Consider the following 15,120-nt stretch of genomic DNA (forward strand, 5'->3'; position numbering starts at 1 on the left):
AAACTTACACCCAACACTAAACAAAATGTTATACCTAACAGAAACACTGACACTAACCCTAGTTTTAGCCCTGAAACTATCCAGACATACTCTGATTCTAGCACTAGTTCTAAGACTACCTATAGTCTGGACTAAAACTAACCATGACCAGAACCCTAAACCTAACAGTAGCTCTATCAGTAGATTTAACTTGAATTATCATCCAATCCCTAGCTCCCACCTTATGCTAAACTCTAGCTCAAATAGTAGACCTAAATTTATCCCTAGCCCTAAACAAATCTAACACTGGTATTAAAACTATCTCTCACACTACACTTAACCCTCAATAGATCCTTGATCCTAGACAAAACTGTAACTCTTCCTCAAGTCTGCACCCTAAAACTACATCTTCAGTAACTTCTAGCCTAGTTCTAACTCTACCGCCTGCACTAACTTTAGACCAGCCCTAACTCTAAGCTTAATAAACCTTAACCCTAATCCTAACCATAGCCCTCCTAAACTGACTTTATACCAGCCCTACACCTAACACTAAACAACATTCACTCTACCACTAGTCTTAACATTAAAACTAACCCAAAACACAGCCCTAATTCTAACTCTAACCCTGACCTATATCTAAACTATCCCTATCACTAAACTAGCTCTAGCCATAGTCCTAATTTGAATACTAGCCTTAAACCTAACTCTAACACTTCCCTTAACTTCTGTTAAAACACTAGCCCTAAATAAATTCCTAGACCTAAATGAAGTGTACCTCCAACTCTAACAATCTAAGAAATGAACCTAATTTTCTCCACCCCTAATACTAACCACAGACACAACCCTAACCATAGCCTAGCCCTATAATAACCGTGTTTACCCCTAACACTAATGATATTTCTAAGCATACCCATACAAGAACCCCAATTAAACCACAGGAAAAAAATCTACTTGAACAAAACTAAGTATAAAACTAACCATAAAGCAATTTTTAACACAAACTCTATACCTAGCCTAATACTAAAGTCTCTTTTCCCTGAGTCCTAAGCCTAAACTTAGCTCTGACTCTAATTCCAAGGCAAATTAAACACTGACATTTACATCTAACCCAACCTTAACCAGACTCTAACCCTACTCTAAGCCTACATCTTACCTCTACCTAAACTGACAGCAAAACCAAATCTTAGCTGTCACCATAATTTTGACCGTAGCTTGAACACTGGCCCTAAATATATCAACAACCAGAAACCTTAATTCTGTCCTAACCACTATTCCTCACAACACCTTAACCCTAACCCTACATCTAATCTGCCTTAACCCTATATAAAATGTAAAACCTTAACCATAGACCTAAACCTAGCACTGTAAACTTAATATAACCATAAATGTTGCCCTAAGCCTAACACTCCATCAGAATGCCAAACCAAACTCTAATCTTACCCTTACACCAACACTAAATCTAAACATAAACATAACCCCGGTGTCAGCTGCCTAACACTAACCTTACAATAACTCAGAACACTATCCCGAACCCTAACTCCCAATCTTAAACATAATTCTAACCCAACCCTGACCCTAAACTCTCCTGAACCCTAACACTAACCCTAATTACAATCTAACCCAAACGAGCTAAACCTTAACTGTAATCCTAATGGTAATTCCTAAAACAAACCTCAAAACTCAAACTTAATTCTAATCCTAACCCATTCTTTACTTTTCAGTTATAACTCTAAAGTGAACTCAACCCCAACTCTAAGTCAACACTTACCATTTACCTCTACCTGAACATTAAGCCTAATTCTAACTCCGAGCTTTATCCCTAACACCCAAATACCAACCTTAAACATAACCCTCACCCCAATGGTAACACCAACCTGAACCCTAACCACTAAAGTTAATCCTAACTTATACCTTAACCACCAATCAAAAAGTCTAACCCTCACACTAAACCTTTCAACCCTAAACCTAAACCCTAATCTTAATGCTAACACAAATACAAACCTAACCCCTAACTCTAGTCCCTAAAGTCAGAACATATCCCCCCTTTCTACAGGCACAAGACCATTAACAGTCTGTGTTCAGGCACACAGGTAAACACAATCTCAGGGTACCATTATCTAGTCTTCCTTAAAACTGGGCATTTGGAAGGTGGGCTAAGGTACAGATGATAATCAAAAATGTCACATGTGATGATATTAATCTGTCCCAGGTCATAAACAGTTAAGTAGTTCACATATACACTCCAAGGAGTGTCATATCAATATTGTGACATTCTAAGCACAATTCACTGTGTATTTAACCAACACATAGTACCTAGTGCCTCCTACATACTCATGTGCCAGGGATGCAGAACTCTGACATGGCTGCTGCCCCTTGTAAGCACTGGACCATCCTGAGACGATGGAAAGCTTGTGTTAAGTATTTCTTTCTTTTTTTATTAGATATGCTCTGTATTTACATGTGAAATGTTATCCCCTTCCCCAAACCCACTCCCATCCCCCCTCCCCCTCCACTTGTCTTCACAAAGGTACACTGGATCCTAATCACCCTCTCCACCCCATTGCCTTGGCATTCCCCTACATTGGGAAAACACGCCTCCCTGGACCAAAGGCCTCTTCTTACATAGATGCCAGACACTGATATCTTTAGCTACATATGCAACTGTAGCATGTTAAGTATTTCTAAGTTACGATAAAAACGCAAAGAAATTAAGCTAGTACTTGATTTATTTAATTAGAGGAAGAGTTAGAAGATTGGTCTGTGCCTGTTGGGGAAAGTCTGACAGGACCAACTATTAAAGAAGGAAGCCAGGAGATGTGGAAGTCATCTTTGTTCACTCTATCTTCACATAAAGAATACCTGGCTTGGACACCGACTACTCCTCTCCTCCCCGTAGCACATTATAAAATCCCATGCCTTAACTGAGTAGTCAACACATGGCCACCTATGCTGAGGGCACCTCTCCACTAGCTTTCCTCCGTCTGCTTGGGCCTCAGAGTGACATTACACGTTATAGTAGATTGTGACCCCCCAGCAAAGCACTAGAAAAGTGAAAAGATAGGATAACATTTTTAATGGAAGAATATAACATTGTTTTGGAGTTTACAAAGCTTAGAAAAAAAATAATCTAAGAAACAAAGCCTCTGACGTACCCATTTTACTCTGGATAACAGAGACCCAGGAAGATAGATTTTGCTAATCTGATGATGCTAAAGATTAAGGAGTAAAAAGAGAAAAGACATATTCCTGAGTAGACCAGGGAGAGATGTATCAGGAAAGGCTTCCTGGCAGTAAGTAAGCTGTTGAACAGAAAACCACAACTATAGTGGGACAGATAAAGAAGAGGAGATCTCAGATGCCCTTCTCTGCAAAGGCTTGTGGATGTCTGAGAAGTTGGCAGGGACACAAAGATGATGACAGTGACTTCGACAGCAGCTGACACTGTGCACCAGTTAACAAAACAAGAACTATGTTCCTAGAGCCAAGATGTCTCCTTACCTGTACATATACCCATACACACAAACACAAGCATGTTCACAGAAAACACACACACACACACATACACACATACACACACACAGTATTCTCAGCAAAAAAAAAAAAAAAAAAAAAAAAAAAAAAAAAAAAGATGATGGGCTTTAGATCTTTCTGAGAGGCAAGGTGGGTGGAGGTTGGACAGGACAAGCTGGTTGCTCAAGAGACCTAAAGAGACAGTGGGAGTGGCGATCAGAGGTGTGTTCCCAGATCTCCTAGCGCTATTGGGTAAGCATTTGTTCCTCGTGTCTCTACTTCCTCTGTCTGTAAAGACAAAATAATATGTTTGCATCCATCTGCCTCGGGAATTGCTTGAAAATTAATGGTGCAGAGAGGCCCGACTGGTTTCCGTGAGTCAAACAACACCCTTGTACAGTATACTAGTGGCGCACATTAAATACTGATATATAAAATGCATACTGAAGGCAGACCTGGAAATAATTATAGTTTGTTAATTATTGTTAATTTTACCACAGCTTTGAATGGTGGACTTTCTCTAGATTCTAGAAGAGATTGTCACCCTTTCATCCTATTCAAAGAGGCAGTTTCTCACAGACAGCCCCCTCTCCTTATCCTTAATAGTTCATCCACTCCGTTGAATAAAGGAAACGAAAATCAGTAATTTTCTCTCTTAAAATCAAATTGTACACCTCTCCTAGTGGACTGACTCACTCTACAAAAAGTTTCTTTTCGTTTTATCTTAAACAAGAACCGGTACCCGTTTGTGATCAATAGAACTTTTAATGTGGGGACACCTGGACACCTGGGTTGCGCAGGTGATGTAGCAATAGAATTGTTTCGCTAGCCTGTCCTCAGATGCTGCAACATTTTGTTTTCATAGATACTCATTGACAGTTCTTAAAGCCCAGCAGAAGACCCGGGAAGAATCCTAGGAAATCAGTGGCTGGGAGACTTCAGGTCTCCCTGCCTCATCTGCATCCTCCTACCTAGACTAGGGCTTACAGAAAAAGGCTATGGTCACGCTTAGGTTAGTGACTAGAAAGCAAACTGTTTAACTGTGCTCTAGAGTGTTCTGGAGCAAGAAAAGAGGGAAGGAACGAAATTGAAGATAGGAGAGAAAAAGAAGGTATGGGATGATGGGGTCTGGAATTGTAGGGGCGTGGGGAGTCAGAAGTGGAGCTTCCGGAGGAACTCCGAAGGCGCACTAGGGGAGGTGGGACGCCCTGATCCTGAGCCAGAAGGAGGACAGCTTTTCCAGGGTGGGGCCAGGTAAATACTGGTTTCCTCTGTAGGCTTTTGGTCAGCAGATGGCAGGAGCAGCCTCCCCTGCCTGATCCTATCTCATGCTGCTAAGGGCTGGCGGCTTCCTCCGCGGGACCTGGGAATGAGGAGCGCCACCCAGATTCCACTGAGTGAGTCACTAGCTAACCAGTCCTGCAGGTACCGGAGAGTATAAGAGCTGGAGGGAACGGCCCGGCGGGAGTCGCCAGCAATCTTCATCCTGATCCTTCAGAATCCCTGCCTCTGGTCTGTAGCTGTAGGTCCGTTCTACATCACCCCCGACATGGCGAGGGGCTTGGATCTAGCGCCGCTGCTGCTGCTACTGCTGGCGGCGGTGACCCACTTTTGCACGGCTCAGAGCAACTGCACATGCCCTACCAACAAGATGACCGTCTGCAACCCAAATGGCCCAGGTGGGATCTGCCAATGTCGGGCAATCGGCTCACAAGTGTTGGTCGACTGCTCCACGCTGACTTCCAAGTGCCTGCTGCTCAAGGCGCGCATGAGCTCCCAGAAGAGCGGCCGCAGCCTGGTAAAGCCGAGCGAGCATGCGATCCTGGACAACGATGGCCTCTACGACCCCGAGTGTGACGACAAGGGCCGCTTCAAGGCGCGCCAGTGCAACCAGACCTCGGTGTGCTGGTGCGTAAACTCTGTGGGCGTGCGTCGCACGGACAAGGGAGACCAGAGCCTGCGCTGCGACGAAGTGGTGCGAACCCACCACATCCTCATTGAGTTGCGCCACCGCCCGACCTCCCGAGCCTTCAACCACTCCGACCTAGACTCGGAGCTGCGGCGGCTCTTCCAGGAACGCTACAAGCTGCACCCCAGCTTCCTGTCCGCGGTGCACTACGAAGAGCCCACCATCCAGATCGAGCTGCGGCAGAACGCGTCGCAGAAGGGCCAGAGAGATGTGGACATCGCTGACGCCGCCTACTACTTCGAAAGGGACATCAAAGGCGAGTCACTGTTCGTGGGCCGCCGCGGCCTGGACGTGCAGGTGCGTGGGGAGCCCCTGCATGTGGAGCGGACGCTCATCTACTACCTGGACGAGAAGCCCCCCCAGTTCTCCATGAAGCGCCTCACCGCCGGCCTCATTGCTGTCATCGCTGTTGTCGCTGTGGCGCTAGTGGCTGGTCTGGTGGTCTTGGTGGTCACCAACCGGAGGAAGTCGGGAAAATATAAAAAGGTGGAGCTTAAGGAGCTGGGGGAGATGAGACGCGAACCTAGCTTGTAGATTCCCGGGCTTCCTCGGCACCTCAGATGTGTTGGCCTGTTGATTCTTAGCCAAGTGGTAATTTTCCTCCCAGATGTGACCTCTTCCTTCTCTCTCCACAAACAAGTTCCCTAGATGCTGAGCTCAGGTCACCTCCTCGCCCTTGTTTTTGAAGGACGCATTTCTGAAATTCCTTGTCCAGTCACTGGAAACCTGACCCGGAGAGTTAAGCAAAGGCTGGCTAGGTGACTTGGTTAAGAAGCTAATGCCAGGCAGCCCAGTCGTTCTCCAGCAATTTGAATCTACCCAAAGACTTAGGTACACGGTTTGAAAACGGGAAAGCAGCGCTTTTGCTCTCCTGGGCTGCTGGGGATCCATTCGCTCCCTGCTTCACAGCCTGCAGGAAAGGAAGAGCGGCTCACCGACTGAGCCTGTGCAGTTGTTCAGTGCCCTCGTTGATATGGGAAGAAAAGGCGTCTCCGACGGACGTCGGAAGTCCTCTTAAATGGCTCTGTTGGACTGCATCTGTTTTTCTGCTTGCCCTTGTAGCTGATACTCGAAAGTTTTCTTTTGTAAAATGTTTGTACAGACGCGACTTTGATAATGCTGCTGTTTTTTTAAAAAGCAACAACTCAAGTTTAATAAAATGTGGGAAAGGCACGCCTAAAAGGGCTGTGTGACCGTTCCCTCCAGATTTATATCATTTTATTGTTCTCCTTGGAATTTTATATTTTAAGTTCTAACGCTTCCTTGTGAAATTCCAACATCTACTATCCTTACTCTGGTGTTTCCTGGAGGCTGGGCTAGTAGTGTGCTTGCCTCACGACTGACAGGCCCTGGGTTCCATCCTCAGCAGTGGGTGGAGGGGGAGAGGTAAACTTTGAGGTTGCTGTTCCTTTGAAGAAAGTTGCTAAAACTAATCACCTTCAAATCTGAAGGTGAGTGGAGCTGGACGCAGCCTCTGGCTGCTTATTAACCTTCCTTTGTGGTTTTGAAGCCACGTGAAGGAGTAAAGCCCACTCCCAAGGGTCCAAAGATATAAATGACTAGACTACTTCAGGTCTCTAAAACTTTTCTCAAGAATAGGGCAGAGTCTGTTTGTTTTTTTGTGCGGACAGGTGCCTGTTGGCGACAGATTATATAAAGGCTTCTATTGGGAGTTTGGGGGACAAAAGGGAGGAAAGACCTAAAGGTAGAAGTTGGGAGAATAGAGAAATGTGGGAGAATGGCCTGGTATAGCACCTCTGGATCCTTTCCTGAAATTCTTCTCTTTTATTAATCATTCCATTTGTTTACATTTCAAATGATATCCCGGTAACCCCTCCACAAACACCCCATTCCACATCCACCCTCTTTCCCACCCCACCCTCCGTGCTGGTTCTCCAAGTGTTTCCCAAGGGGTGGGAGGTGTAGTTGCCTAGCAATGGAAGCCGCGAGAGGTGGAGCCTAGGCGGGCATGCGAGTATCGGTTTCCTCTCTAGGCTTTCGTTAGCCCCGAGGCAGGTGCAGTTTGATGTTATCGCACGGGGTGGGAGGTGGGAGCGGAGGAGGTACTCCGGGGAGAGGAAAGGCCACCCAAATTCCTTTGGGTGAGCCGCTGGAACCAGTCGGTCCGGTCTGGCAGAAAGTAAGGGCTAAAGGGAGCGGCCTGGCCATCCGCAGTGTCCCAGCACCTAGCCTGAGCCTCAACCCCAGGTCTGCTCAGGTCCCTCGGAGACTAGAGCCGGGGTTCACGCTCGCGCTGCAGATGCTAGATGTTCGCCGCCGCGCGGGACAGCGACCCTTGCTCTGCCAACTAGATGGCAGGCTGACCACCTCCACGTGCCTGCTGCTGCTCAAGTGTGCAAGCTACTGAGTATCCTTTACTTCACAGCGTGTTTTCTCGTATGAGTCCCACTGTGATGTAGGAGGTACCAGTCTCATTTAGCGGTTGGGCAATATTAATATTGGTGGTGAGACTGTTAAGCAACTTCCCCAAACCCATGTTTATGAGCACATCCGTCTTTGTTTCCATTGGCTGTAGGAGCCAGTCACCCGATTTCATCAAGCTTAATGCCTCCTGTTCACTCCTGCGAAGCCAAGTGTATTGTGGAAAGGCAAAAAGACACTGCAATAACCGGGAAGCTGATGTTCCACGGCTTCAGTTTCTCCCCACAGAAATGCGTCTCACCTCGCCCCTTTGCTACCACCCAAACTGAGCCCCAGCTAGTGGTTAAGCGGCTGCCCATCTTCTAAACCTGGGGCTGTGGGTGTTTGGGCATTCGTGATTTAGGCTGGCATGGGATGACGGATTGGCTTCAAGATTAAAACTTCCTCTCCCGTTCAAATGAAATCACCTAAAGGAAGGGAGCGGGTTCCCAGCAGTGCGTGGAAGCGGAAGTGCATAGAGAGATTGCTTGGGGTCTTCATTCTCTGGCCGCCTTCCTCTCCTCTCCTGGGGGCTTTAGCTGAAAAGCCTTAAGGAAGAGCAGGGCATCTTTTGACCTAACCTTCCACTGTGAGGGTGAAATGAACAAGCAGTTTCCCAAAATTAAAGTTTCGTTGGCCCAACTGGAGCTTACAAGTTTCTTATATTCAAATGTTAAATAAACAGGTGTAGACGTGAAGCTGGCAATTGAAAATAACAAAACACAAACAAAAACTTCTTCGAGAAAACCTTCCTCCATCAGAATGGAGCGACTGGAACATCAGTTTCTCCTGGAACCCAAGGGGACGCTTGGCACTTCCCATCTCTCAAAGTTGGAAACCTGTTCACGTGTATGATCTTTGAGATATTGGAGAATCTGAATTAAAATCCAGCTTCCCTTTGGGGAAGAAAGTGGTTAAAACCCTTCTGTGTGCAGTAAAACCACAAAGCCTTCTCACTATTGTGAAAGGGACATGAGGTATTTAGTGAGTTCAACATACTTACACCTCTCTCTTTTCTAGATCACGTGAACGACACACACACAAGGAAACTAAGGGCCAAAGACATTGACTAAAACATATGTGCTCATCCTCCATGAGCCGAAGTCACCTTTGGCTTCCTGGACCAGGTGACTGTCACAGGCACCAGGTGTGTAGAGTACCTTTCCTCTTCACTTCCCCAAGCGGTTTCAACTCATTTCTCCCATTTCTGTTTCCACTCCAGCCTATCCTGAGGACAGGGCCAGAACAAGAAACCCTCAGGGTCTTGACCCCTCTTCCTTACCCTCCCCCTCACTCTGGCCGAGTCCGGGCTTAAGAGGAATGTGAAAAGCAGGTGGGGCTCAGCAGGTCGCAGCTTGCTCTTTGAGCCTCCAGCAGTCGGGACTGATTTCCTTGTGAGTCACGGGGTTTCTCCACTCTTTCCACTCCCTTAAGTAGAACAATATTGAACATTATTTACCTCGCTTGCATGGTTTTTGGGTTGGTTTAGTCTTTTGTTTTTTGTTTGTTTTTTTTGCTTTCTTACTGTTTTCAAGTAGAATGTTAGGGACAGGAGTGTCATTTAGTCTTATGTTTTATTCTACAGAGAAGAGAATAGAACACAGAGAAAAGACTTACCCAAGCCAGGCAGCAGGTAGCAGTATACTTGAGTTCCTAAACTCCTTATAGGCCTACCTAGTGTTCATTCTGTCTGCCTGCCTGGTTACTCTCTTGTTGTTTGTTTGTTCTTGATTGTTATACACGTGTTGTTGTTGTTGTTTTTAAGACAGGATCTCACTCTGTACCCTTGGCTGGCTTAGAACTCCAACTCTACCTCTGCCTCCTGAGCGCTGGGATTAAAGGTGTATGTCCCCATGCCTGCTGATCATTTTCAAACTTCAAGTGTGATTATTCTGTAGCTTTTGACTATCACTTAAATGGGAGAGATACTCACATAGATGTGAGATGGTAAGCCTTGAAGTCGTCCGGCTGCCTATTTTTCCTGTTTGCAAAGTGGGTATAGTTTTATTTAGCAACATGATTGTTCTTAATGGTTAAATCAGGCCTAAGGGCTGGAGTGATTACTTCTCTCCTGTTTCATCTACAGAAAATTAGCCTAAGAACCTGGGGGAGAAATTGCCAGTTGCGAATGCATTCGTAGAACCTCCACCCACCTGTTCGCAAGAACATGTCATTTTCTAGGCTTCTGTGAGAGGGAAACTGGGGCCACCTGTTCACAGACAAAGCCACGGCCTCTCTGATTTGTATAAGACTTCCATGTTCGGCTAGGTGAACAGAGACAGATCTTCAACTATGATGCGAGAAACAAATGTGTTTATTTTTAAACTTCAGGTTTGTCCACTTAGGAAAGTTCTAGCTTGTAAAACTGAAAATTCCTTTGAGAGAGCCAGAGTTGAGAATGGCGCTGGAGGGGCTCCCTGCACAGGGAGTAGGAGGCAAGTAGCCTCACACTGAGGAGTCAGGCTGGGACAGTTCGGCACCCAAGAGGTGGTTGATGAAGCATCTGGCTCACAGAGGAGCTCCCATGGTAAGTCACGCCTCTAGAAGCTACCAAGCCAAGTAGTTTTATGTCCTATATCCCTACCCAAATCCCTCTCCCTGTAATTCCTTTTTAATACTCAATGTCTATTTTAACGAGCATCTTGGTCCTGTCTTATATATTTTTTTCTTTTTCCCGTCTTTCTCTTTTTAATCACTCAAAGAGCAAATACTGTCCTGGTTTGTTGGTCTTCATGGACTCAGAGAGATGAAACTGTTCGGTATTATCTGCGACACATCGCTCTCCTCTCTTTCAGATTACTCTCTGCCCAAACTCTCTCATCTCACCCTCCTTTTCTTGCTCCTACAGCAATCCTTACTTTTATGGACTACCCTCCTTCGTGCTTTCTATCAATCCAGTGCTGATCACTAGTCTTTCTTACTGTGGGGTTTTTCTTTTGTTTTGCTTTCAATGAATACCCTTAATATCTGTTATATTAATATACATGGTACTACCAGTGTCTTTAAATCGCAAAACAATTGGAATGGTTGTTTTGTAATTGGTTATAACTTTATTATCATGATGGGTTTATTCCTAGATAGTGACTAATGAAGCAGATAGAATTCTACTCTCCTGGGCAGACTGGACTTAGAGCCTAGTGTCTTGAACACTAGTCTTAAAAAGGAAATGACTCTTCAATACTACTATAAAGTGATTTCTCCTGATCACTGAAAGAAGAAAAGTGACTTTCCAAATGCACAAGCCCCAACACAAACAAAAAAGTAATATAAACACAAAGACAACTTGTCTCCTCCAAAAGTATACAAATCCCCCAGTATTGACCCCAATAAGAATGACTTCAATGAAATCTGAGGCAAATAATTCAGAATAATTATCATTAAACATGTTCAGATAAATCAGAGAGGATATGAATTCTGAGTGAATTCTAAGAAAACACAAAAAACTGAATGAAATACAAAGTCAATACAAGGATTGAAAAACATGGAATTTATTCAAGAGATAGAAAGTCTGGGAAAATTTCCACAGCAATTAAGAGGTATACTACTCTTGCAGGGAACCTGAGTTCTTTTTTTTTTTTTTCCAGATTTTAAAAGTGGGGTTTAATTTTACACAAAGTGTGGATACCTGCTATTCTTTTTTTTTAAACTTTATTTTAAAAAACAAAGATAAAAGAAAAAAAATTTAAACATTTTTGCATAAATGTGTACAAATACATTTTTGTCAGTGCTTGGCTTTTTTGTTTTTTTTTTCTTTTTTTTTTAAGGTTTGATACTCTGCGTTAAGGTCTTACTAGTTACAATGAGCAAAAAGTACATGTAAAACAGGATGTAACCCGGAATTAGTCAACGTTTTCTTGGTGTGTAAGGATTGAGCATAATGGTTTTTTTTTTGTTGTTGTTGTTTGTTTTGTTTTCTTTTCTTTTTTCTTGAGCTTCACATAGTCTGTGAGTTGTTTCTGGGGCAGTCCGAGCCTCTGGGGTTAGCATCCCACTATCAGTGACTGCATATTATGTCTGTTCTTTTGTGACTGGGTTATCTCACTCAGGATGATGTTCTCTAGATGCAACCATTTTCTTAAGAATTTGGTTAAGTCATTGTTTCTGATAGCTGAGTAGTACTCCATTGTGTAAATGCACCACAATTTTTGTATCCATTCATCTACTGAAGGACATCTGGGTTCTTTCCAGCTTCTAGCTATTATAAATAGAGCTGCTATGAACATTGTGGTGCATGTATCTTTGTTGTATATTAGAGTGTCTCTGGGGTATATGCCCAAAAGTGGAATAGCTGGATCTTCAGGTAGTACTATGTCCAATTTTCTGAGGAATCGCCAGACTCATTTCCAGAGTGGTTGTATCAGTTTACAACCCCACCAACAGTGGAGAAGTGGGGAACCTGATTTCTATTCTCAACACCAACTTTAGGTACCTCCATGAATACCTGCACTCAAGTGCGCATACCTATACAAACACATATACATAATTTAAAATAAAATATTCTTAAAGATAGAACTATTGAATACAAAATGAAATTCTAGAAATGAAAGTTTCAACAAATCAAACAGAAATATCAGAAAAGTACCTCACCCATAGAATTTGTCATAGGGAGGACAATATATCAGAGACTGAGGACAACGTAGTGGAATTGTAACATTCTGTCAAGAACAAACATTCATTATTTAAAACATATAAATGAAATATAGAAGATCTATGGGCTGCTAAGAAAATAATTACATGTTAAAAGCATAGAAAATACTTTCAGTGTAACAGAAGAATCTACAAATCTAAGGAAGGAGATGTTCACTCATGTACAAGAGATATGTAGACTATAAAATAGATAACATCAGAAAAGAAGCTCTGTGTATCACATTAGAATCAAAATAGAACAACTAATTTATCAAAAGTTGCAAGAAATTAAAGTCACATATACAAGTGATTACTATACCTAGCAAAACTCTCTGTTGTCATCATTGAAAGGGAAATTAAAGTTTTCATGATAAAGTTGACTTAAGAAACTTTTTCTCCCAAAACTTCTTCAGACTAAACAGAATAACAATCCCATGCATGAGGCTACATAAAAAAATAGTTAAACAAATAAAGATAAGGTAAATATCAAATATTACAACATCAATAAGACAAAAGTAATTCATATATAACTTTCAATAAAAACTCTGATTATTAATAGTCCCCCAATCAAAACCTACAAATTGGAAAAACAGGTGCATGCTGGTGAGAGTGAAAACTTGAGCCATCACTCTGGATATCACTGCAGAGGTTCCTTGAAAAAGCTGGAAATAGACCTACCATGGTATCCAGCTATACCGCTCTTGATAACATTTCCAAAGAACTGTATATTTTATTATAGAGGTCACCTGGATCAGGGACAGGGTCCTGATAAACAGAGTTTGCAGAGGGGAGAAAGTGTGAGAGTCAATAGAAAACTATCATATAATGAGACGAAGTCAACAGGAAGCTAATAAAGCAATGTTGCCCAAAAGGAACACAGAATATCTCAAGTATGACACAGACTGAGCAACCCCAGTCTCCACAAGGAGAAAAGAAAAGTTCCTAGGAACAGAAACACTTAACTCCTTGGGCCCAGCCACAGACCAGACCTTGCCAAGTCTGCCGCTGCCCAAAACACAGAACTAGCCTACTCTCCATCCTTTCATAAGGACCTTTAAGAAAGTAGTGGAACACTCTGGATCCCAACACAGAGATCCTTCCTTTTCCTTCACTGTTGTTCTAGTCACAATTTCCAGGAAATAAAAAGAGCCTAGACGTTCACGAGCTAATGAATAGATAATAAAAATGTAACATATTTATACGATTAAATGTTATTCACGTGTTAAAAAATAAAATTATAATATGTTAAGGTGTACTGGCTGGATTTGTGCACCAACTTGATAACAAGCTAGTCATCAGAGGAAGGAGACTCAGTTGAGGAAACGCCTTCACGAGATCCAACTGTAAGGTATTTTCTCAATTAGTGATCAGAAGGGGGAGGGCCCAGCCCATTGTGGGTGGAGCCATCCCTGAGCTGATGGTCCTGGGTTCTATAAGAAAGCAGACTGAGAAAGCCATAAGCAAGCAGGCCAGAAAACAGCACACCTCCATCAGCTCTTGCCTCCAGGTTCCAGCCCTGCTTCAGCTCCTGTCCTGACTTCTCCGATGATGGATTATGATCTAGAAATGCAAGCCAAAGAAACTCTTTCCTTCCCAGCTTGCTTTTTTATCATGGTGTTTTATTGTAACCATAGAAACCATAACAATAACCATAATAAATGAAACTGGAAAATATCATCCTGAGTAAGGTACCACAGATTAAAAAAGATTAACTTTTAATCTTTAGATATGAGTGTTTTATTTGAAAGAAACATAGAGGTTAAGAAACAAAGGAATGAAGGGATCTTTCAGACAAGGATAAATAGAATATGTTTCAAAGGGAGGAAATGAGAATAGGAAGGATTGAAGAGGGTGGAGTGGGAGGCAGGGTAGAGGAGAGAATTGGAGAGAGACAACTGGCACTAAAAACATTTTGAGAAAGCCATAAGGAAACCTCCCAGAATACACACACACACACACACACACACACACACACACACATATATATATATATGTATATACTTTTTTAAACAATCACCAGAAGCTGGAAAGAACCCAGATATCCTTCAACAGAGGAATGGATACAGAAATTGTGGTACATTTACACAATGGAGTACTATTCGGCTATTATAAACAATGACTTTATGAAATTTCTAGGCAAATGGATAGAACTTGAAGCTATCATCCTGAGTGAGGTAATCTAGTCACAAAAGAACACTCACAGTACGTACTCACTTATAAGTGGATACTAGCCCAAAAGGCTTTGAATACCCAAGAAAACATCCACAGAACTTATGAAGCTCAAAGAGAAGAAAGTCCAGAAAGTGGATGCCTCAGTCTTTCTTAGAAGGAAGAACAAAACATTCATGGGAGGAAATAAATGGACAAATAGAGGATCAGGGATTGGAGAAAAGATCATCCAGAGACTGCCTCACCTGGGATACACCCCATATATGTCCAATAACCCAAGCATTATTGCTGATGGCAAATAGTGCTCACTGGCAGAAACCTGATATGGATGGCTCCTCAGAGGCTCTACCAGAGCCATACTGATACAGAGGAGGATGCTTGCAGCTAACCATCAGACTGAACACAAGGACCCCAATGAAGGAGCTAGAGAAAGGACTGAAGGAGCT

The 15,120-nt window shown here is 43.2% G+C and overlaps 1 protein-coding gene across 1 annotated transcript; it reads left to right on the forward strand.

Annotated features, from left to right (window-relative positions):
* Positions 1-5,038: 5,038 nt before the first annotated feature.
* On the forward strand, positions 5,039-5,992 carry TACSTD2 (tumor associated calcium signal transducer 2; the record flags this gene model as incomplete). The annotated part of the gene is made up of 1 exon (XM_080932543.1): positions 5,039-5,992. One exon carries the CDS (start codon positions 5,039-5,041, stop codon positions 5,990-5,992), a length of 954 nt encoding a protein of 317 aa, XP_080788669.1.
* Positions 5,993-15,120: the final 9,128 nt, after the last annotated feature.

This window comes from Micromys minutus (genome assembly GCF_963924665.1).
Source record: "Micromys minutus genome assembly, chromosome: 18".
Lineage (NCBI taxonomy): Eukaryota > Metazoa > Chordata > Mammalia > Rodentia > Muridae > Micromys > Micromys minutus.